The 23,772-nt window shown below is 35.9% G+C and overlaps 1 protein-coding gene across 1 annotated transcript; it reads right to left on the reverse strand.

Annotated features, from left to right (window-relative positions):
• Positions 1 to 195: 195 nt before the first annotated feature.
• LNO1 (Nuclear pore complex protein) lies at positions 196 to 23,211 on the reverse strand. Its single transcript, XM_086424513.1, has 17 exons — positions 22,822 to 23,211; positions 21,868 to 22,076; positions 21,591 to 21,759; positions 17,186 to 17,332; positions 15,019 to 15,143; positions 14,679 to 14,791; positions 13,186 to 13,328; positions 10,467 to 10,632; positions 8,891 to 10,301; positions 7,948 to 8,100; positions 7,390 to 7,447; positions 5,663 to 5,796; positions 5,442 to 5,566; positions 4,342 to 4,696; positions 3,293 to 3,518; positions 1,320 to 3,206; positions 196 to 777 (listed from the first exon to the last, which is right to left on the reverse strand). Exons 1-17 carry the CDS (start codon positions 23,033 to 23,035, stop codon positions 659 to 661), a joined length of 5,754 nt encoding a protein of 1,917 aa, XP_086280639.1. The 5' UTR covers positions 23,036 to 23,211; the 3' UTR covers positions 196 to 658.
• Positions 23,212 to 23,772: the final 561 nt, after the last annotated feature.

The following is a 23,772-nucleotide window of genomic DNA, read 5'->3' on the forward strand; positions in this document are numbered from 1 at the left end:
ATATATAGAACTTAGGTCGAAAAAAAGTATAACTAGAACCATTATAGTTTTTTAGTTCCAATTCCAATTTTAAAATAATTGAAATCAGAACCACCAAGAAATGCGGTAATCATCAGCTAGGATTCCATTTCTCAAGAATTGAATATAAAACCAAGAAATGCGGTAATCATCAGCTAGGATTCCATTTCTCAAGAATTGAATATAAAAAATCAAATCTTCAGAATGTTCTTTTTTTTCCAAAATGAACATCGAGAGTGAAACAAGAGTGAGATTGGAGATTATAGAACATCATTTGCAAATAGTTTGTTAATTTATGGCATTTTGTTGCTGCAAACCATCTATCAGAATTGAGAACTTAAACAAACATAACTAACCTGAATAAAACATGTTCTCTGACTCTACAAAACCGTAATGTTCACTAATGACATGACAGTCTCTGACTGCATTGCAACCAATACTGGAGTAGTACCATGTGCATTCTCATCGCTGGATTTCATAAACTTACACAACCGAACAAAACCAGAGAGTGAAGGATCAGACTTGTACGGATCGAACTCATCGAATGAAGGTTTGAGCTATATTTGTGTATCCAGCATCTGATGTTTAGACAAATGCGAATCAACTTTACAAGGTTCACCTAATATATTGAGATCGTGAACTATCTTCTCATCTGTGTGAACAGCTCAGAAGGTTTTCCACTTCCTGCTGAACCGCTGCCGCCAAAAGAAGAGAACCCACCACCTGCTTGGTTGTTGCTAAAAGCACCAAATCCACCGCCTGCACATTGGTTATGCTTCAGCATGGCTTTAAATAGGAATGCCAAGAGCAGAATTAATGAGACTATAAACCAAGAAAAAGGGACATAACGTTTACTAACAGCACCTAAAGATGTGTTAATTCTTTGGTTTGAAGTAATGGGAGTGCAATCATGGTTTCAAATCTCATCTCAGTAATCATTCATGAATAAGACAAATGGACAAGGCGTCTCAACTGTGCGGATCTCACGAGATAAACGAGATGACTCTGTCTCGTCAGAATCAGTAAAACTCAGTTGAGTCAACCAGGATTTTGTATAAAAATAAAATATGATTTTTATGTCTAAACATCTTCTAATCTACTAATATCATATAAAAAATTATAATTATTTTCTTATGTTTATATAAATAAATAATTGTAAACCGAGTTTATTGGTTGTTTGACTCATCTGAGACAACTCGGTCTCGTCCATGAATGAGACGAGACATCAAACCGAATTTTGAAACCATGAGTGCAATTGGTAGTGTGTAGTGTGCAACTAGTCGATCCAAAAATAAAAATACCTGATGCAGCAGCAGCTGAGAACCCACCAGAAGCAGCGGCAGCAAATCCACCACCAGTAGGAGCAGCGGCAGCAAACCCACCCACACCCGAAGCAGCACCGGCAAACCCACCACCAGTAGGAGCAGCAGCAGCAAACCCACCCACACCCGAAGCAGCACCAGCAAACCCACCACCAGTAGGAGCAACCCCGGAAAACCCTCCTCCCATAGCAGCAGCATTAGCAAATCCACCGCTCGAAGGAGTACCAAACCCACCACCAAAACCCCCGCCTCCACTCTTTGCAGCTGATGAGAAGCCGCCACCACTGCCAAATCCATTCGGAGAAGAAAAACCAGTCCCGGGTAGACCGGCACCGAGTTGTCTCGATTGTCCAAAAGCACCAAGTACTGAACCCAATGCCTGCTGCCCAGGACCAATTTGTGCTGGCCGGCCAAACGCACTTCCTGTAGGCTCCGAAACAGTAGCGACAGTGTTGAAGCCACCCGAGAATGCATTCGAATTTGAAGGTTGAGAAGGCTGAACGGGCTGGAAACTGAAAGACGCAGGTCGAAACAGCTCTCCACTTGGAGCTGTCAAGGTAAATGGAGAGCTTGCTGGATTTGCTGCAGTATTAGAAAATGGACCACCAAACGGATTGGGTTTGGATGTAGTTGATGTGGGTGCCGATCCAAACCCAAAACCGCCAAGGCTTTCCAACCCCAATTCAGTAGTTGGGTTGGGAGCTTCTTCGTCCATCTCATCCTCTTGAGTAGCAGCAACATCCGAACTTTCATTCTTTCCATCAGTTGGTGATTCGGGTTGAGGATTTGAAGGAGCATTAGTTGCAGAATTGAATAAATTGGTGAAGTTTGTGGTAAGCGAAGGTTCGCTTCCAGAACTTTCTGACTTCAAACCAAATCCAACACTGAGAGGTGCGGGCCGTGAATCTGGAGCTTGTGAAGTAGTGTTCACATCCGTCTTCAAACCAAATTCACTAACAGGTGGCCTAGGCTCCATTGGTGGTGCCTGCGATGCCGAAGTCAATGGCAGAACCGTATCTTTTGGAGTCTGAAAGGAGAAAGGACTAGAAGAAGCAAAGGATGGGGCAGACGAGGATGATGATGAGGAAGAAGTTGATGCAGATTGGAGGGTATCTGTATGAGGTTTAATACTTGTAACTGATCCTCCAAAGGAAAAAGCAGATGATGAGGATGGTGCTGATAATGGGGTGGATGATGAAGATAGGGTAGTTGGCAATGGTCGGATAGATGGCAACAATGAGGGTATTGACGGTGAGACTGAGATTGTAGGAGGAATTGTTGAAGCTGAGACTATACCACCAGTTCGGGATTCACTTATTACAGTTTCAAGTTGGAAAGCTTTTATGTCCAGACTGGCATCGGGAGAAGCAGAAGACCCGGGAGGGTATGATGAGTTGTGACTAAGCTCGCGCACTGGCTTTTCATACGAGGGTTTCTTCGGTAATGTCACAGTCTGTGCTGGTAAATTTGTGCTAGTTGATGGTGTTTGATTTTGGGGAGTTTGAGATTGAAAATTAGATACGATATTTTGGGGAGTTTGAGATTGAAAATTAGATACGATATTTTGGGGAGTTTGAGATTGAAAATTAGACATGACATTTGAGATTTGAAAGGGTTGGACATTGGAAGAATCAAACTTGTCAACACGTTTCACCCCAATGCTCGATCTATCAGAAGCCAAACCCCAAGTCTCACTAGTGTTATTTCGAATTGCACTAGATGATGATGACAATGATGGAAGATTGCCTCTCTGAGTTTCTTGCTGAGATGTCAACCCTATAGACTGTGAAGGCTCTGAATGATCGTTAACCCATTTAAATGAAGAAGCTAACGGAGAGGCCTGGTTCGAGGGTTTACTTCGAATGTCTACAGAAAACAAAGAATTAATGGGTGTGGTAGTTAGAAAATACTTACCAGCAAATATACTTTCAATAACAAACTAGGGAAAATACCTTGGTTTGCTTCGAATCTGCTTGGTGCAACCTTGTTTACAGATGAGTGTAAGGAAGGTGAGGGGGTTGTACAATCCCTCAATTGAGCAATGTCAACTCCCTTCTGCAACTGAGAACTAAAACCTTCCTTCACTGTCAGTGACTTATTTGCACTGACCCTCGGGAGCTCTTCTGGCAATAACATCCTTTTTACAGTTGTTTTTGGCGGCTCAAAACTAGCCCAACTCTGCAATCAGTTCATCCAGCCAAATTACAACTATTAGAACCAACCACACTTTTATAGACATTAAGTAATAGCTAAAGATTACAGTCCAAAATCCCAAAAAATTCATCATAGAAGAGTATAGCGCAGGATAAGGCTTTTACACCTACTATCGATTGAAAAGGAGAGGATATCAAGTACTTCTTTCTTTCAGGCATTTAGGGCTCACACATATTGGTAAGGATTGTATGAAAAACTAAATTCAAGGATACATCAAAGCAAACGGATCAAATAAATGAAAATACTGATCCGTGCTCTCTTGAGCAAATGAAAAGAGTATCCAGGTCACTTTTTTTTATCTATCTTTGTTTTCTTATCCATCTTGACCAAAATGTTCCTGGAAATTCTAGCTCCCATTGGACCATTTGCCTCTCAGTTTGAGAAATAAGAGGATAGAACCATTTCTTCCAACTCTTTTTCAAATTCAATAAATGCGAGTTGATCGTATATTTTATTATGATTCAAATAATCATTTTCCTGTTCGATTTTGATCCCTACATTACATCCATATTGAACTGTGCATAATCATGCCTAAAGTGGTACCATAGTGCAATAATATAAAATGGGGTTGCAAATAAAGTAGCTCTATGATATATAATTAGTTTCATCTAGCATTGCGGAGATAGAATAGTTCTGAGGATTTTGAGAAGTAAATAAGGGTATATGATTTTTCATCACACTTCTCGGATAGATAATTTCACCAAAACAACACAGAAATGCAAAGTGAGACATTTTGCAAATATCACAGGAAGAGTTAAAACCAAAAAAAAAAAACAGGAAATATTACCCGATCCAGTGACTCTCTCCTCCTCCTTGCAGTTTCTGGTTCAAAACTCTTCATAGCACTTGACGGGTTTCTCCTAGAATGCTCTTTAATAGCAGTACTATATGAAGGAAGAGAAACGTTCTTGATTGAATCAGGGGTATGGGCAGCTTTTTTAACATACGGAGAGTTGAAAGAGTCACCATCGTAGGCAAGGCCAATTGATTCAAACAACTCTTTTGCTACATTCTGTCGTTTCACATAGGGTGATTCTATATTTAGTGTATCCATCTGTTTTGAGAGGCATTCAGAGAGTTGCTCCGCAGCTGCTAACTGCGAATTCATGGTATTATACAAGCTGTGCAAGGATGGTCCGTGTCTGCAACAAGTAATATTAGTACAAAATAAAATAAGATATTCTTTAAAAAAAAACTCCAAAATTGTATTTTATTGTGCATCCAATCCAATTAGTGTCAGTAGTTTCCCATGGCATCAATCAAGTTACATTAGAAAGCTAACCACTTTGCACTCACTGGGTGGTGCGGAAACATGGTTTTAAATCTCATCCGAGACCAAGATGACTCACCCTAGTCATCTCGGTATCGTCTGTGAATGAGACAGATAGACAAGGCATCTCACAGGTGCAAAATCTCACGAGATGACTCAGACGATATTTTGAAAATCTCAGCCAAGTCAGTAAAACTCATCCAAGCTGACTGGGAATTTGTAAGTTTTAAATAAAATAATAATTATTTTTTAAAATTTAAATATTTATTATCCAAGTAAAATATAATTTTATGATTGAACATCCTCTAATACACCTTAGTTTATAAAAGAATTTATAATTATTTTCATATATATATGAATAAGTAAGTATAAACTGAGTTATATATATACATGAACAAGACAAGACATCAAACTAAGTTTTTGAAACCATGTGCGGAAGTTGAAATAGAATCTAGGAAAAGAAACTCAGTACTTAGCTATGTCTGGCTAGACATGATTCCACAATAAAATTTAGAATTTTATTTAAAATTGAAATTTTTAAAATAAAGACTATAAGCAAACACCAAACAAGGAAAAGAAATTCAGAAAGTCAAATAAGCTCCAGATATTTATCATACCTTGAAGGCTCTAAACCACTGTGAAATCCCCTACGGCCCATGGGAAGTCCACTATCTTCACCAAATTTATTCAGCTCAAGAGCATTGAAATGCCTTTCCAGTTCTATAAGTTGATTTGTCAAATCCTGGGGAGAAAGATAAAATAGAAGAACTGAGGGGAAGCATAGAATCTCAGTAGAAAACATACTCATCGCTCATAGAAGTAATAACAGGTAATTTACCTGATTTACTTTTAACATTTGTCGTCGTTTCAGTTCAAGTTCAGGGCTCAACTTTTGACGATTCCAAAGGTCCCAATACTGACTATCAGAAGCCTGCTTAACAATGCCTTCCATATAGATCTTCCTTGCCAAAACTGAAAACCAGAACAAATCGAACTATGTTAAAAACAGGTATATCAGTCCATAACCCCTGGCTGCCTAAAACATGGGGATATCTATTTCTTTAGAATGCTCTAAAACGAAATTTTTTTCCATTTATATATAAAGTAAACAATCCCCCTTAGCGCTCCAAATGGTTGATAAAGGGAAGTCGATTGAAATTGTTTGGTCATGTGCAACAAAAACCAAATACAGAGTTGTCGTTCCAAGTCCAACTGGGATTGGTCTCTTAGAAAGAGTTGGCAGAGACTGGCTTCTCAAAAATCCTACTATCTATCTGAAGGGGAAGTTTGTTCTTGATCAGAATTACCTACCCAAATCTCCCCGATGTATTTCATGCCTTTGCTCTATTAAGTATCATTCTATTGAATAGAAGGTTGTTTCCACTCCTAAGAATCGTCGAGGGTTAGGGATGGGAAAATTTGAATTTACTGGGAAAATGGCACTAGATGTCCTTTCAACAAAAAAAAGGCTCTGGAGGTATGGAGTTGAGACCTTGAGTCTCTAAAGGAAAGTTGGCGATTCCAAGTAGGAAGTAGCAAATTTTGGTCGGGACAATGTCATTATTGGCACCCCTTATGGGTGAAGCGTGCAGAGGAGCCTTACTAATGTCTGTGCATAATTCAGTAAAGGCATCAAATATAAAGTAGGCAAAGGTGACAAGAGTTAGATTTTGTGAGGACCATTGGAGCAAAGAGACTTATGGCCTAATTAGAATAGAAAAAGAACACCTGATTCACGATTTTATTGCTAACTTCTAGGTTTGTCCCTGTGGTTAGTGTAAGAAAAATGGCTAGTCTCAAGTGTCCTTTTTCAACCAATAATGGATTTCTTGGTTTCTTCCAAGATTGATGAAAGAGATTTTTCGCAGAAGGTATATTACTGCTTTTTCTCCTAGATGTCAGTTGTTATGGAGGTTCATTCCTTTTCCAATCATATGGGACATTTGGAAATAAAGAAACAAAAGGTTTTTTTAGGGTATTCACAGATTTATTCTTGATATTAAAACTCTCTTATCGATCTATGCTGTCCTATGACATTTAGGGGCTTGCATTAAAGGATTTTAATTTTTAGATGGGATATTATTAGTAGGGTAGAGTAGTTTCTTTTCTCACTTACCATGATAATAGATGTATGTTTTCCTATGACATTAAGGGGCTTTCCTTAGAGGATTTAACTTGTTGGATTGGGATACTATTAAAGGGGTGGGGTAGTTTCTTATTTCACTTACCTTTATAGGTCCCCTTGACCTCCTAAGCCTTCTTGGATTATCCTTTGTATCTTCTTTTTTACTTCTTTATACATAAAGTTAAAGCGGAGTCCAATCCCAGGTCTATGGCACAACCACTAACTGATTTTACCAAGTTGGCACCTTCAGTATCCTTTGTATCACCTTTTTCTATACTTCACCAAATCCCGTACTTATAAGCAATATTATTGTCATCAATAAATCAAATTATACTAAACCGAAAAAATGAAAAGCTCAATGTTCTCAAGCCAATGGAAAACTTAAAATGCAACTTTATGCGGCAACCCACATCAATGATTCTATTACAAAATAACCATACCTTGAACAGTTTTATCTAGAAGATTTTGGATCTCTTCATGCCGCGCTTCCATTGTGTTCTACAAAGTCAGGAGAAAAGTGAGCTTCAAATGTTGGCAACATCCAACACAAGAAATGACAACAAAAGAGTATGCCCCAAGGGCCTAAACCCTAAACACAGATAAACCAAATCAGAAATGCATGCAGGATATTATTTTGCAAGTCGCAAACACGATATTAGATTGTTCACAACTTCACATAACATACACAAGAAGCTATAGCCAAAATCCACACTACCCAATTTATCAGAAACACGTTGCATTGTGGAGAAAATTCAACATGCCAGTTACCAAAAATAACAGGAATGTGGTTAATGCAGTACCCCAGTTTAGAAAGAGAGATTCTATTGCCACACCAACTTTTGCTAAGAGCACCCAATTCATAGGTAAATCACCAAAGAATTAACACACGTCTTGGGGTGATGTTAGCAAAAGTTGGTGTGGCAATAGAATCTCTCTTTAGAAAACATATCAAAATGAATCAAACAGGGTGGGGGGACAAAAAAAATATGAAATGTTACCTTCCATACTCTGCATCTCTTCAAAAGATTCTCTAAACCCTGCTCTAATGCTAAAACTGAACTTTTCTGGAACACAGTGCAGGCATCCCTGAAACCACCCTCGTCTTCTATATAAGACAGAAGCATATCGAGTTCTTTTGCCATCTCATTGACCTGAAAGACATCTCAGAATGTCAGAACAGCTGCAAAAGCGCAAGAAAGCTATCTTCACAAAATAATCGTATCAAACTTTCATAGAGCTAATATTTCAATTTGGGAGTTCTTGGAAAAACTGCTACAGTTCAATATTAGAATTGCTACAAATGCTACTATCAATATCAATACTCTGAAAAGGACAATATGTGAAGAAAACCATCATATTAAACTTTGAGACACCTTATATATTTGAATTTGGTGATTTTCTTGGAAAAGACCACTACTTTTTCTGCATTATTAGACTCACAAACTAGAAAAGATGATGTTATACTAAAGCCATAAAGAACACTGGCAGCAATATTTCAGCCCACCAAGTCAGTGGAGATTTCTTTCAAAGAGAAATACTAACTTACCAATCTGGCACCTTCATGATTTTTCAACTGGATCCAATGGTTCATCGAACGGATGAACAAGTTGGTTGAAATTAGGCTATTTTTAAAAATATTTAAGTCACGTGGAACCTTTTTTTATTTTAACTTATTTAAGTAACAACTGGGACAGAAGACAAACTGAATACGGGAAATTTTTGTTCAGTTTCATTGCATCAAGATTTTCTGACAATTGAAGATTAGCAGGAACATTAATTTCTGTACCAAAAAAAAAAAAAATTAACATGGGAAAGAATACTCAAAGCAGAAGCTGTGCTCAAATGGAAAGAAACTAATAAAGAAGAAGAACCAACTGGAAAACATGTTTAGAATGCAGCATTCAATAACTGATCATAAAGAAAGCAAATCAGAAACATTACATTGCTCAAATGCTTTGATAACTCTGGTTCTGAGCCTGGTACACCCGAGGATGGAGGATTTCTAAAATTTTCCTGCTGTGTCTGCAGCTTGAAGTTGAGAGAATTGCTGAATGTAGAACTTTCCTGTGACAAGTTTTGTGAGCTATGGATGGCGGGTATCGATTCAAACTTTCCTGCCCCTGTCAAAGCTTTCTGTCCACCACTTTGACTGGCTCTACTAGAAGAATGAATTGCAGATGATGAGCCAGCATTATATTCCTTTATATTGGATATGTTGCTATATACAAAATCGGTTGAAGGCCTTCGGTTGCCAGGAACATGACTCGTACTTCTAATTCTAGTATTGAGCTCATCTGAAGACGAAAATTCTACGCTGGGCTGTGATTTAGATGAAGTACTCTGAGGGCCAGCTGATCCAAAGCTTCCAGAACGTCCCTTACTCACCTCACCACTTCTAAGGGGATTTTTATATGGAGTGTTTGCACCAACTCCAGATGGGGCAAAAACAAGGTTTTGAGAATCTGATTTACCTTCATCCTTAAAAACTGAATCAAATCCTTGTCCAAGAGGTGACGACTTCGTGGATAATTTCTCCAAATTTGAACTTTGTAATCCAGAAAGCCATGGATTTGGACTAGAATTAGCATTGCCTTGCCCATCTTCTGCAGATGTCTGCAAATTACCAACACTTCTCAGTTCTTTATTTGCAGCAAATGACTGCATTAATCCTTGACTTTTACTAGCCGACACAGACGAAGCAAAAACAAGGTTTAGAGAATCTGATTTGCCTTCCAAATTTGAACTTTGTAATCCAGAAAGCCATGAATTTGGACCAGAATTAGCATTCCCTTGCACATCTTCTGTAGATGTCTGCAAATTACCAACACTTTTCAGTTCTTTGTTTGCAGCGAATGACTGCATCAATCCTTGACTTTTACTAGCTGACTCGGATGAAGCACCGAAGCTGTTACTTGTTACCCTATTGGATACTCCACCAACAACTGGGGACTTCGAATAGTCAATCAGCTCCGTAGATCGAACTTCATTTACTATTAGAATGTCACCACCTCCTTTTGCTTTAGGTTCCTTTTGGTTTATTTCTTGTGACTTAGCATCTACAATTACTCCTTCTACCCCATTTTCCTCAAGCCTTGAAGAAGTTTTTGATAAATCCTCTTCGTCAGTAGATCGAATTTCATTTACTACAAGAATGTCACCAACTCCTTTTGCTTTAGGTTCCTTTTGGTTTATTTCTTGTGACTTAGTATCTACAATTACTCCTTCTACCCCATTTTCCTCAAGCCTTGAAGAAGTTTTTGATAAATCCTCTTCGTCATCAGAAAGGATGGTTATCTGGGGTGGAATTGGGTTTTCTGAAACGCTCTGAGGTGGAATTAGGTTTTCTGAAACGCTGAAAAAAAGAAGGTAGACAAAGAGAAATATGGCATAATTATGGAAGAAATGGGCTCCATGTCCCCAAAAAAGTGTAAATAAAACAAAGAAGAAAATAACCACTTATATAATTCTTAAAGACAATGAAATCAAAGGCAACATGGAAAGTGTCACAAAGAAGTACCCTGCAACATGGAACATCATAAGCTTTCCATCAAGAGTGAGGCACATCAGAATGCAATATGATGAAAGATCTTTCGGCTCTTCAACTTCCAGCTTGACACTATCTTTCTCATACATGGATACTTTGTCAACACCAAATCCCAAAATCAAATTATCATCACCATTTTCTGAAACCAAAAAAGAGACTCTAAGCAAAAGTTTGGATTTTTTTTGTGCTGGGGGGGTTGATATTCTACAGTTACAATGGAACGTACAATGTAAATTACATTAATACTAAAAAACATCTTGATATAATTAGACCAAGAAATAGAACTAAATATGACTAAAGTAAACAAAATAAGGCTTTAGGCACTGTACGATGCCCATGATTTATTTGAACATCCAAGATCATGAAATTTATAAGATTAGGGAATCTGTATAGCAAACAATGGAATGAACTCCAGCCTAACTGTTAATACCAAAAAAGCATCTTGATGAAATTATACCAAGAAATGGCACTAAATCTGACTAAAGTCTACAAAATAAGGCTTTAGGACTGTGCCATAGTACATGATTTATTTGAAATCCAAGATCAAGAAATTGACATGATTGGGGAATCTCTGTTGAAAGGACAAGTTGAAGATCTTTTTGTTTAAATGAGGATTGATGTGTAGTAAGGTTTAAAATTTTGTTTTGGGGGGAATGTTGAAAAACCCAAAACATTCACTGAAATGAACGCAACATCCTAAGCATTCAAAAAAATTCGAAACATTCATTCATTAAAAAAACAATTTAGAGATCAATATTGCAAAAGAAAAAAAAAATTGTTTTAGGTTATAAAATGACTCTGTTGACACCTATTTTGTCAAATATGTCACACTTTTCACATTGACATGCATCTATAAATCAGTCATTTTTCTCCCAAAATCCTATCTTGTTCTTAAGGTTTGAAGGTTGGAGGAGAGGGAATCTCAAGGTTAAACATGAGGGTAAACTTTTTACCCCAAAGGTTGCATATGACAAGTTTTGGGAGAAAAATCAAGGGTCTTTGGCTAGAGGCTAGAACGAGGGCATTTAAATAAAAAAAAATTATTTTGGTAAGTAAAGATAGAATCTTATCAATAACCAAAAATGGAGGTCAACATGACCATCCTTAAAACCAACCACCAACAACCTCAGCCAAACAAGCCACCCACTCCCTGCTAAGATTACAAATCCTATCCCACCTTGCAAGAAAGTCTTAAAAAAAAAAACTCCCTTAAATTCCTTAAAAAATTTGGTCTAGAGAAAACATCATTGCCAAAACAGAAACTATAAGATCCTGAATGGATTGTTCCTTCCCTTGAAAGATGTGATTATTTATTTCATTCCATATGCCCCAGCAAATGGAAAAAAGAAGAATCCCTCAAAGAATATGCTTCGACTTCCTGAAGGAGAAGCCCCAGGTGAGCCATGACTCGAACAGCCCAAGCACAGACGAAGGAAACCACCCCATCAATCCAAACAAAGATAAGAAATGAGCCCAGAGTTCCCTCTCCATCGAGCAATGAAGAATGCGATCTGCGCATTTTCCATTCTGCTCAATGAGCTAACAAATTTTAGGAGCTTGAAATCCCCTCCGAATAATCTGGTCCAAAGAACATGGACACCTTAGAAGGCACCTTCCCTCCCCAAACTAAAGCATGAGAGAATGGGCAATGACTGTCCCAAAACCACTCAAGATAAAGTGAACAGACTGAAAAAAAACCCATCCGTAGGCTAGCATTATCCAAATCCTATGATCCTCAATGTGACCATCTAAAGGGAGAGACTCAATGCTTGAGAGCAGACTACACAAAGAACCCAGCTCCCAATTGTTAAAACCCCTATGGAAACCCAAGTCCCTAGCCACCTCACCCCCTCCCTACTCATGCAAGTCAAAATGGCTTGACATTTCTTCAGATATATCTCATAAAGATCCAGAATGGTCCTTATGGGGGGGTGAGGGGAGGATTTGCAGACTACCAATCCGAAAATTGGCCTGACCTTTCTTTAGATAATTTTGATCAGTAAGAAGACCAAGGTCAAGAGTTATGTGGCTAGTTTAAGAACACATGGGATATCGCAAATATATATATTCATCAAAAGTGGAAAGGAACCATTATATGGTTCCCCCAAAAATAGTCATCATTTCTAACTTGTCCTTTCTTTCTGAGTTGGTTTCATTACAATCTAGCTCATATCAGAACATATCAAAACGATCTAGTTTGTATTGGAACATATCAAAATATTTTAACAAAAGATGAACAAACCCAAACATTCATTGAAACTTTGATTTCAAAAATGTGCCATATCTGAATGTTTAAATAATTGTACGTACTGGTGTCCAAACTGATTGGTCAGACGACGACTGGTATGTTCCAAAACAGTGCAATACGTTAAACCTTGATAGTAAGTGAGTTAAGGAAAATACCGATCAAAAAAAGAAGACGGAGATTTAGAAAGCAAACAAAAGCAAGAAACAAGAGAAAAACACTCGTTACCAGTCTACGCAAACCATTATACCTCAACTAAAAAATGTTTAAAAAAAAAAAACCTTGCAATCTTGAAGGCCTTTTTCCAACATTTGATATTGCATACAAGGTGACAAGCAAAATAAATACAATGAAAAAAAATCATACGGGAGATAATTCATAGTTTCAGTGCAGAACTACAGAAACTGGAGCCAGTTACATTTAGACCAAAGGTGAAAGAAATTGAACCTTGAAGCATAATTCTCGGAAGCAACCGATCATCTTGAGCAAGATCTATAACTGCGGCTCCCTTTTGCTCTCCATCTAAAGACAACCCAAACAAAATAATATGCTGATCTGTATTCTTCCTGTTGGCAGCGAGTGCAAGTCCCCTGCCATGAAACACATTTGAATATCAGGTATAAACTATTTAAAGAGACTGAATTCAGTGAGTACCTCTTATCCATCATATTCACCATATTATAGGTGTCCAGAGTGATATTTATTTACATTACCAAGGCATGATACACAACAGAACCTATCTATTCATTCAGTCTGGAATTTATCGCTTTTTAGACATAAATAATAATCCTTCTAAAGCAAGTATACCCTTATAACTGGAAAAGCCTCATCCATCATGCTCAAGTTCATTCTCATTTATATTATAATCTCAAGATAATATATATAATACAATTGGTTTGAGAGTGAAATTTTCGAAGCCAAACAAGATTGTGATGTTTTTTAAGTTTTTTAAGATTATTTGTTTTTTGTTGAGTCTTATTTTATGTTCTTTAAAGTTGAGTTATATGAGTCTTTCTTAGTCACTTTTGGAGTCTAGAGCAAATTTGTAAATTTTCCCATTAGGTCTTATGTCCACCTATGGAAGCATATAAATACTCTCTTTTATTATCTTTTTAATAAAATCTGAATTGTGGCTGCCTAAGCAACATTGATGAGTGATTCCCAAGCCCTAGAGTACCCAAGAATAGAGGATTACATCTTCTTTCTTTTTTTTTTTTTGTGTGTGGAAGGGGGAAAAAACATATATCATCCTTGAGCAGACTAGGAAGAACCCAAAAAAAAAAAAACCGAAACAATTAGGATGATCCCATCTTCAACTGAATTATTTCACTCGTCGAATTGAACAAGCTACTACAACTACAACGAACAAAGGCAAGAAAAAAAGGTAGGCAACAGGCTCCATGTCTAATTTTAGGGTTCACCCTAGGGTTGGAACTAGAATGAACAGATAACTTCAAGGTGTTGAGAACAAGTCATCAACAGAATTATAATTTCAAATATAAGAAAATCCATATTTTCATTTTTGAAAATTTTATAATGCATCTTTACATTATTTTTTTTGCTCAAGAAAAAATGGACTTTACAAAACTTCTAGATGTCTATACCATGTAAACCGTATGCATTTTCCAAAAAGTTGCACCATCTGGAACCAGTAAACTAGACATGAATTTCCGCATGTACCTCTAAAAGATTAATACACAACTGTAATGCATTAAAAAACGAATTAAAATTTTAATACTTCTTTATAACCCAAAAATGAATGGAATTAGCAGGGATTTCAATACACAAATGTAACAACCAGTATCTCACAAGAAATTATTATGCAAAACGAACCCACAGAAGGCACAAATTGACTTTACATACCATAACAAAAAAGAAAGTGATTTTTTTCTTGTAAGTGGAAAAAAGAATGAATTTGAGGATAGCATATATTTCCATACCATTTTTCCAAATAGCTCAAGAACAAATACGGTCCACCTCCAAATGGCACTATATCATCAATGATACTTCTAAATACTTCATTGAAAGATAGCACAACTGGCTTTGAAGAAGCCTACAAGAAACAAATCACAAACCTACATTCAAAAAGTATCAACAAGACATATGAATATAAAATATAAACAAGAACTAATGTCCATCTTCGACTGAGTCAAAAGTAATGCTTCATATGAGTTGAAAACTTCTATAACATATCTAAAAGTACTTCTCTTTAAATAAAAAGGATAGATTGCAAAGCAATCACAACCACATGAAAATTAAATCGCAGCATCATTAACTAACCTCAGTAATTTTCCCATCTTTACTAGCGATTATTTGGACAAGATAACCCTCTTCCTGGCCATCTTCAGTTAATTGAAAGCATCCTATAATGATAAAATCACAATGAACCCACTTGATAGAATCCACTGGTTCAATCATTAAGAAAAAAAATTAGTTTCTAAAACTAACAAGCTCAAGACATGATTATATTTGCCAAAGGTTATTAAAGTAAATCTGATATTTAAAAAGGAAACTACAAGAATAATAATCTTTAATTTAAGAAGAAACGATGATGAAGTGAGATCTGAAAATTCATACATCCTGTCATGTCAACGATGCAATTGGAAGAGTACAAAGGCTACTTTAGCAAATATTATCCGTAGAAATATCAGGTCAGTGGTTCACATTATGCTCATGGAGTTCACAGGCACTATAAATACAAAGAGAACATTTAAATAAATAATGCAGCTAGTAATGCACCAATCATTTCAATATATGACCATTCCTAACTAGATTAAGTCCATGAAGAGTGAGAACTACCTAGCTATCATAAGCCTATGAAAAATGGGGAACATCTAATTCTTGAAGTGAGGGGGCAAAGAATAACTCCTCAATTTCTACCATACGATATATTGCTCCTTTTTAGGTGCATAGATATTAAGAAGTACTTATTATCTTAAGATATTTAACATTCTAGTCCACAATCGTTTGCCAAGCTTCAAAAATGATTAACTTAGACAGCATTTAGTCAGTGTTACAGTTTAAAGTAGACATCAACATTTGAAAACCCAGAAACTGCCAGATGACTGGTAAGTGATTAGCATAAGAAGTATGAGTTCAAGGGGTTTGAATCTAGGACGTGAGAACAACTCTCCACACCACACGTCTTACCACTTAGCTAAGTGACACTTCTTTGTTTACGAGCCATACTATGAAATTTTGAGAGAAATCAATGGGTGAAAGTCAAGGCAAGAAACAACAACTTCAGAAAAATCAATTCAGCTGCATGTTATAGAGGTGATTGTCGAAGTTAACCTCTTACTTCGACAAATAGGGGATAAATTTCAAGAAAAGAGAAGAATCAGCATGCGATTTTGAAATCCTTAACTGGACCAAGAGAATTTACATCAATTATTAAATTGAACCCTAAGCTAGAGGAAAGCCAATCTCTCATTGGCATTCCTCCTTTCAAACACTTGAAGGGCCAGTAGTAGTATGGGATTGTGACTACCTGAGAGCCTAATCTAGTTTCTTTTCAAAATTTTCTAATTTATTTTTTCATCTCAAACTCATCATTTAGTTTAGGCATTACTGTCCTGCATCATATGTCAACATTTTAAAGATTTATTTCCTAAGGATTTTGTTTTTAGGTGGGTCATCTTGACCTCCTTTTTTTTTCTCTAATAAAATTATACTTATAAAAAAAACGCAAAAATGTGTTCCTGATGTAGGAAATTTACAACTCTAAGCAATTTTTTAATTCTATTAGGTTTTATTTCTATTTCTAATTCTAGTAGGATTTCTATTTTATAGTTATGTTAGGAGTATAATTCCTTGTTAGTTTCTAATTTATTTTAAATTTGTTTTTATTATTTAGACTATAATTAGAAAGTTAGTATTGTGTTACAGATATATTAGGAATGTTAATTTTTAATATTTTAGTAGGATTCTAAATTGTTATGATGGAGTTATCTATATAAGGAGTTTCAAATTCAAATATTAATGATAATCAATCAATCAATTCAAATATCTTTTCTCTTTTAGTTACTTTTTAACTTTATACTATATTTTCTTTCAAGCTATTGCTTGTTTATCAATTGAATCTATTGATTCAAATTGATTTAGAGTGTTCCATTGAACACAACCTATCGAATCTATTGATTCACACACTTCCGCTACGTCAATTCCTCTTTGATGAATTGTGGAAGATATAGATATATTCAACTATTTTGGAAATCATTCATATATTTTTCTCAATTTATGAGGAAAATCGTTTGGAATCCTAGGATCCAATGATTTAGATCCATCCCCTCCTCACTATTGTATGATCAGATTCGATTCCGACAACATAAGACACAGGTTGATCAAGACTTGTGAGGCAATATAAGGAACCCAAAAAATTAGGTTTGATCAAACTGAAAGGAGAAACAAAGAAACTATAGGTACTGAAACATCAAACAAAAAGTACCTTTTATGATGCATTTCGTGTTAGTATCACCAATCCATGTCTTGAACAATAATGACATGTTAGATCGTTCCCTGAATTTGGATGAAAAGATGCTTAAAGTATTCTTCCTTGCAACAGCAACAAAATTGCCTTTTGCACTCCAGTCAACTGCAAAAAAGCACAAGTTACCTTGTCATTATTGATGGATGGAGCATACAATATAGAGAACAATTTTGTATAGGTTAGTATTCAAGTTTTTAAATTCAAAAATTTTAAATGATGTTGAAGAGGAAAAGACATGTTGAATCAGTTAATACTCTCTTACTAGAACTAAAGGGCAAAATCAAAGCAACTGAGCATAAATGCATAATGTCATAGTCATTTAGCACAAGAGCTACAAAGAGTCAGCATCTCAATAGTCCAAAGACATCAAGCCCATGCAACACCAAGTCAAGTTCTCAAGAGTCCTAAATCCTCCTCAAGTAGCAAGCCAATATGCTACTTCTTGAGGGGTTCAACCAAACTTTTAGGAATTGAATCGGATCAATAACCAAGAAATAAAGAAAATAAGAACATGACAGATTTTGACAAGGTTCATCATGAAATCAAAGACCACATCCCCAGGCTCAAGAGTCAATTCACCTAACATCCCCAAGCTCCAATACATTTGTCAAGAACCTCCCAATTCATATGCTTAAAACAAAAAACAAAAAACTCTTATATGAGACTAAGCTCTTATTTTATAATACATGAAGTAGACAGCGTACACAAAAAAGTTCAAATCAAACGTGTCTTTAGTTGGTGAGTTGTCAACTTAAAGGTAGTTTAGTTGATGAACTGTCACTTTGCCTCGTTACATTATTGGCCTCATCTTCCTCAAGAATTGCATCGCCCTTGGGATAGTCTCAACTTCAGGTGTTTCTAATTGTGCCAAAACAATCTTCAGACTCGGGAGGAGTAATCTCCCACCTCTGTCATTTTTCAAAAGTGATATTGTGGGACTTGATAAATAATTAGTGATCGTCTTTGATCTCGAAATCAAGTAATTGATTGTCTTGTACTTGGGACCCAATAGAGATCGTCTTCAAGCCCTAGACCACGTCCCTGGAGCTATCTATGGAACAGGGACTCTGTTTAGCGATAATCTCAAAGATAATAAAACCAACTTGTGTGTTACAGTTATGTCGAATTACAGATATAAAGGTTCTACGTGTCCAATTAGATTGTGAATTTTTGTTGGTCCTCATCGATGCCATTGAAGTTTTAATCAAAGAAGAAAAATGTAATTGGATATCATGCCCTTATTTTTGTGTACCTAAAAAAATATGATGCACAATCTCAATGAAAAAAAAATCAAAATAAAGAAGGCAATTATGGAGGAAATAGAGGAAACGATAGTTGTGTTGATGGTGGAAGGAGATGGTGAACATGATAGGAATGGGAGACCTTCACTGTTAATAGTAATCCTTGTGAAACTCTTGAACCATCAATGTCGCCAACATGGACTCTTCACTCACACACACACACACAAATGAAGATGTAATTTTCACTGGAAATTAGAAACTTCATTCTCTCAGCTACCCACACCCTAGCCCTAAGAATTATGAATCATTGGATCACAGAAAGAGATCTTAACCACTCAAAATCTTGAGAAATTACAAGAATGCTCCCAAAAGACTTGAAATCCCAAAATAATCCTAAATTAACCTAGGGCCCGTGTGGATACAGGAGCCAGAAGTACTTAGAACATAAGTACTTTCATAAGTACTTTTTGAAGTATTATCTGGAGTAGGTGGATAGCTGTTGTGTGTTTGGATACAGGTTCTGAAAAGTACTGTCAGAAATACTTTTGATAGAGTTTTGTGTTTGGAAACTATTTTGAATTCTGTTAAAATGATCAAAATGCCCTTATAAGTATCAGTTACTATTTTTAACATTATAACTCAACAAATTATTCTTCAAAAGAAATAAAAGTTATTGTTTTTATTCATAAAAATTAATATAAATACCCAACAATTATAAAGAAATAGAAGATATTGTGAGCAAATATATACAACAATTAAAAATATGAAGAACCTTTCACTATATCAATGGATAGTAAATTTGTGTGTAACTGTTCACATCAATCTTACAATAAAAAATTTCAACAATGGTTGGAATGCTTATGGATAAATCATTGAGTGAGCAATTGGAGAAGGTAGAAATCCAAATTCAAATGCTACACTAAAAGGTTACCACCACATCAATGGATAATAATAAAATATTATTTAATTGCATTTTTGAGGATATACTTGTAATTTTCAAAATTTATGAGGGGCATACTTGTCCCAAATGCTACACCAAAAAGCTACCACCACATCAATGGATAGTAATATAGTATTACTGCAATTGCATTTTTGAGGGTATGCTTGTAATTTTCAAAATTTATGAGGGGTATACTTGTCCCAAATGTTACACCAAAAGGCTATCACCATATCAATGGATAGTAATATAATAGTATTCCAATTGCCTTTTGGAGGGTAAGTTTGTAATTTTCAAAATTTATGAGGGGCATACTTGTCCCAATCCCGTCATTTTGACAATGTTTTGTGGCTCCGCGCAAGAGTCGTTTAGAGAAATAGCACCATCGGTACTCCGTGAAAAAGTACTAAAATGACTCCACAGAAAAGTAATTATTTCCAGGAGTTATTTATCCAAACACTTTTAAAGTGCTTCTGACTCCCCGCAAAAGTCAGAAGTACTTAGAAAAGTCAATCCACACAGGCCCCCTATATTTTCAAATTAACCACTTCAAATGGCTCTATAGTTGATATGCACATCAACAAAAGACTTGTACTTCCTATCATTGTGTTATCATGAATGAGCAATTGGCGCCACCATCAAATCAACTTTTTTCCCATAAGTTTGTCAAATATCCAATTAGGTCCTTCTCGAGCTCCACAAGATGCTCCATCATGACGGTGGTTAAGACAATCCAAGTCATAATGCAATGTCAAACACCCAAAGGCTTAACATCGATGTGTAGAAGTCAACCCCTTGAGTCCTCAAATCCTAGGATAGCACCAAAACTCACTCATCGCATCCTAGGCTGAAGCTTCACCCAGTGACTTTTGGAAATAGTACAAAGCTCTCGTAACCCCCATTTCAAAATAACTATGCCCTATAGTGAGCATTTGACTATCTTTGATAAGGTCACACCTTGTCACTGTATTTCATAATCAGGATATCGTAGTTTTCTTTGGTGAAAACACTAGGAGAACATGAGAGAACAAAACTTGACTCACAATTGTTATCGAAGTTCTCAACAGCGAACTAATCTTTAATGAACAGGAGCTTCTAGCTTTTTCTCTCAGGAGATATCATAGTTTTCTTTGGTGAAAACACTAGGAGAACATGAGAGAACAAATCTTGACTCACAATTGTTATCGAAGTTCTTGACAGCGAACTAATCTTTGATGAACAGGAGCTTCTAGCTTTTTCTCTCATGAGTGGAGAAACAATTTCAAATCCTTAAAAAAAATGGGACCCAAAATAATCCTAAAATGATCTTTATTTTGTGGTTCTAAATCTCGAATGAGATGGAGCCAGCTTGGGCTAGTCATCTTGATCATGGAGGCAACCGAGCGAGATCTCCATGGTGATCGGCCATCTCAATGATTTGTATGAGACTTACAAACAACAGCTTTTTATTTTCAAATTGATCCCTTCAAATGACCCCCGAATGATAGGCCGATACAAATAGGGTACGTCATACACCGGTAACTATTTAAAGATGAAATCCATTTTTGCAACATTCTTTCCCAAACTGTAAATGTTCTGCACTATCATTCAACTTTTTGTAACTACTCTCCCCCACTAGAAGTGCAAAATACTTTATAGTTTATGCTACACCTCATAAAAAATCTATCACCAATAAAATACATAAACTAAACAGCAAACCTAATTGTGAAATTAGAGTCCCTCCATAATAAAGTCAGATTGTTTTGTATCAGTTTAAGTCAAATACCATCTACCAGGAATTCTCACTATATCCATTTTTACAGAAGTAAACATGAGTCCCATAACTTTGAAACACTTATGCAAGTAACAACTCCTAGAGATGCCAACGTAGTTTTCTTTCTTCTTTTTCCGGAAAGTGGGACAAATTTAGTTTAAACAAAAAAAAATTAATTAATTAATTTGAGATTTATTCGTCAACTTTAACAAGTGAAGAGCCAAGTAAGCCTTGGACTATATGTGCATGTATACCAAGGATAATTAAGAAAAAATACAGAAATGGCCACAAAATCTCACACACTAAGGAAACAATTCTTTGAGATTCCTAATCTAGAAACCTAACAATTATATATGCTAAGTTAGATAAGATCAAAATACCAGGCTTAGACAACTAGAAATAAAAAAACATATCTAAAAGATCAAAACGAACCAGCATCAACATTTTCCATTACTTCTTTGAGAAAACCATTAACATCTCCTCGGTATAGCACGCCATGCCTTGAGAGAATAAGATACGAATTCTCCCTTTTTTTTCTCCAACAAAAGTCCTTGATATCAGTAGCTTCATTGATAGAACATGAGAAAAATGGCTCTTGTTCCTCCATAATGACGCAAAACAAGGAACAAAAAACAAACATTTTAGCTAACCAATGTCCATCAGGAAATCAAACACCAATCACAGAAAATGACATTTTACCAATCAATACCTTATTCTGGAGTGCCTCAACGGAGAAGAAACTAATGCATCCACCAACAGAAGCAGCAAGCATCGAAGAATCCGTAGATAATGCCAGAATGTGAACCTTACCGATCGAAACATCTACAATACTCAGATCTTCGATACAAGATCTACTACCTTTATCTTTAATCTCCTTAGCTAACTCAATAACATCTTTCGTTCTCACAACATAGAACCCTAGAAATCAAACAAATGTTCAAATTAAAGACAAAATTCTCACATAAAGATTGAATCTCAATAACAAATGTTGTCCTTGTTGGGAAAATAGTCTTAGAAAATAAAGAAACTATAATTTTGGGACTTTGACGCGCAAAAAGATCACTTTCTTTAAGACTTTATTTGTCCCCACTTGTAGACAAGTTTGTTGAATGGTTACCAACAAAATAGCCTCCAGGATGCAACAAACCCACTGTGAGAATTTGCAAACAACAATGTATTCTCCGGCTTAATAATGATAATAATTTGAGAAAACTAAAATACACCATAATTTGTTGAAAAACTTTAGTTGAATTCTAAATTCTAAATTCTAGAAGACACAAAGTTAAATTCTCAAAAAAACTAGTTTAATTTGGCTTAAATGCCAATCCTATTTATAGAGGTTGAAAGGACTCCTAAATGTCTCTCCATAAAGACACTTCTTAAACAAAAGGTGTGTCCTTTCATGAAAAGTCAAGGGGTATGTCCATTCATGAATAACCAAAAGGCACATCCATTCATGAAAACCCAACGGACATGACTCTCCATGAATAACCAACCATTTGCACCTCATGAAAATTTTATTTAATCAAAAAAACAGATTTTATAATATAAAATCCCAACAGTCCTCACAAGAGAAAACATTAGAAATCAAACAAACTCTCCATATTAAAGACGAAATTCTCACAGAAAGGTTAAACCAACACTAAACAAAACCCTAAGTAACCTTCGGAGTGAGCGACGAATATGGCCTTGAAGTGATTGGAGATGGCTAATGGCTGTGCTGGAGGGCTTTTGAGATCAAAATTGAAAGATGTCGGTTTCAAAGGGACATGTCCACCAATCATCTCGAAGATGAAATCGGTTGATTCAATGTAGTCACCTTCCTCTTCTTCGTCCAGTTCAATGGTGAGATTCCGTTCTTCTTCTGTTACTGCCATTAAAGTAAATTTGCAGAGATCGATAGAGCCCTAGAGAATCAGAGATCGAAACCCTAACCCTAGAACCGAATAGAAGTGCGAGGTTCTAGTTCAAAAGTTGCTCAGCTTCAGTTTTTAATCGTTAGAGAGAGAGAGAGTATTGAAGCGGGAAGACCAAACCAGACGTAAAAGGCTTGACATGTTTATGAAGAGTAAAGAAGCCTGAAACAAAAGTTATAATGACGGAAATACCCTCAATTATCCAATTTTTTTTTTTTTTCTTTTTTCAAAAGCGGAAAGAAGAACCCTTCGTCACGAAGTATGCTTCTTGCACACCACAACTATGGTTGCACTCAAGGTGGGGAGCGAGCATGTTTTCAAAACTCAATTTCAACTTATCTTGGACGAGATAAACCATTTAACTTGATTTACAATGATTTATTCACATATATATATTTATATGAAAATAATTATAATTTTTTTTATAAAATAGAATAGATTACAAGATGTTTAGTTATAAAATCATATTTTACTTATATAATAAATATTTAAATTTTGAAGAAAAAAATAATTATTTCAATCAAAATATAGAAAATTGTGGTTGACTCGATTGAGATTTTCAAAATATTGTCTGAGTCATCTCATTTATCTCTCAAGATGATGCAAAGTTTGAGATGTCGTAAATCTACATTATTGGTGAATGAGATTGAGCCAGATGTAAAATTAGGAGAGACACACAGAGAGATTACAATCCTTAT

This window comes from Akebia trifoliata, chromosome 14, assembly GCF_017979445.1.
Source record: "Akebia trifoliata isolate Shusen 1 chromosome 14, ASM1797944v1, whole genome shotgun sequence".
Taxonomy (NCBI): domain Eukaryota; kingdom Viridiplantae; phylum Streptophyta; class Magnoliopsida; order Ranunculales; family Lardizabalaceae; genus Akebia; species Akebia trifoliata.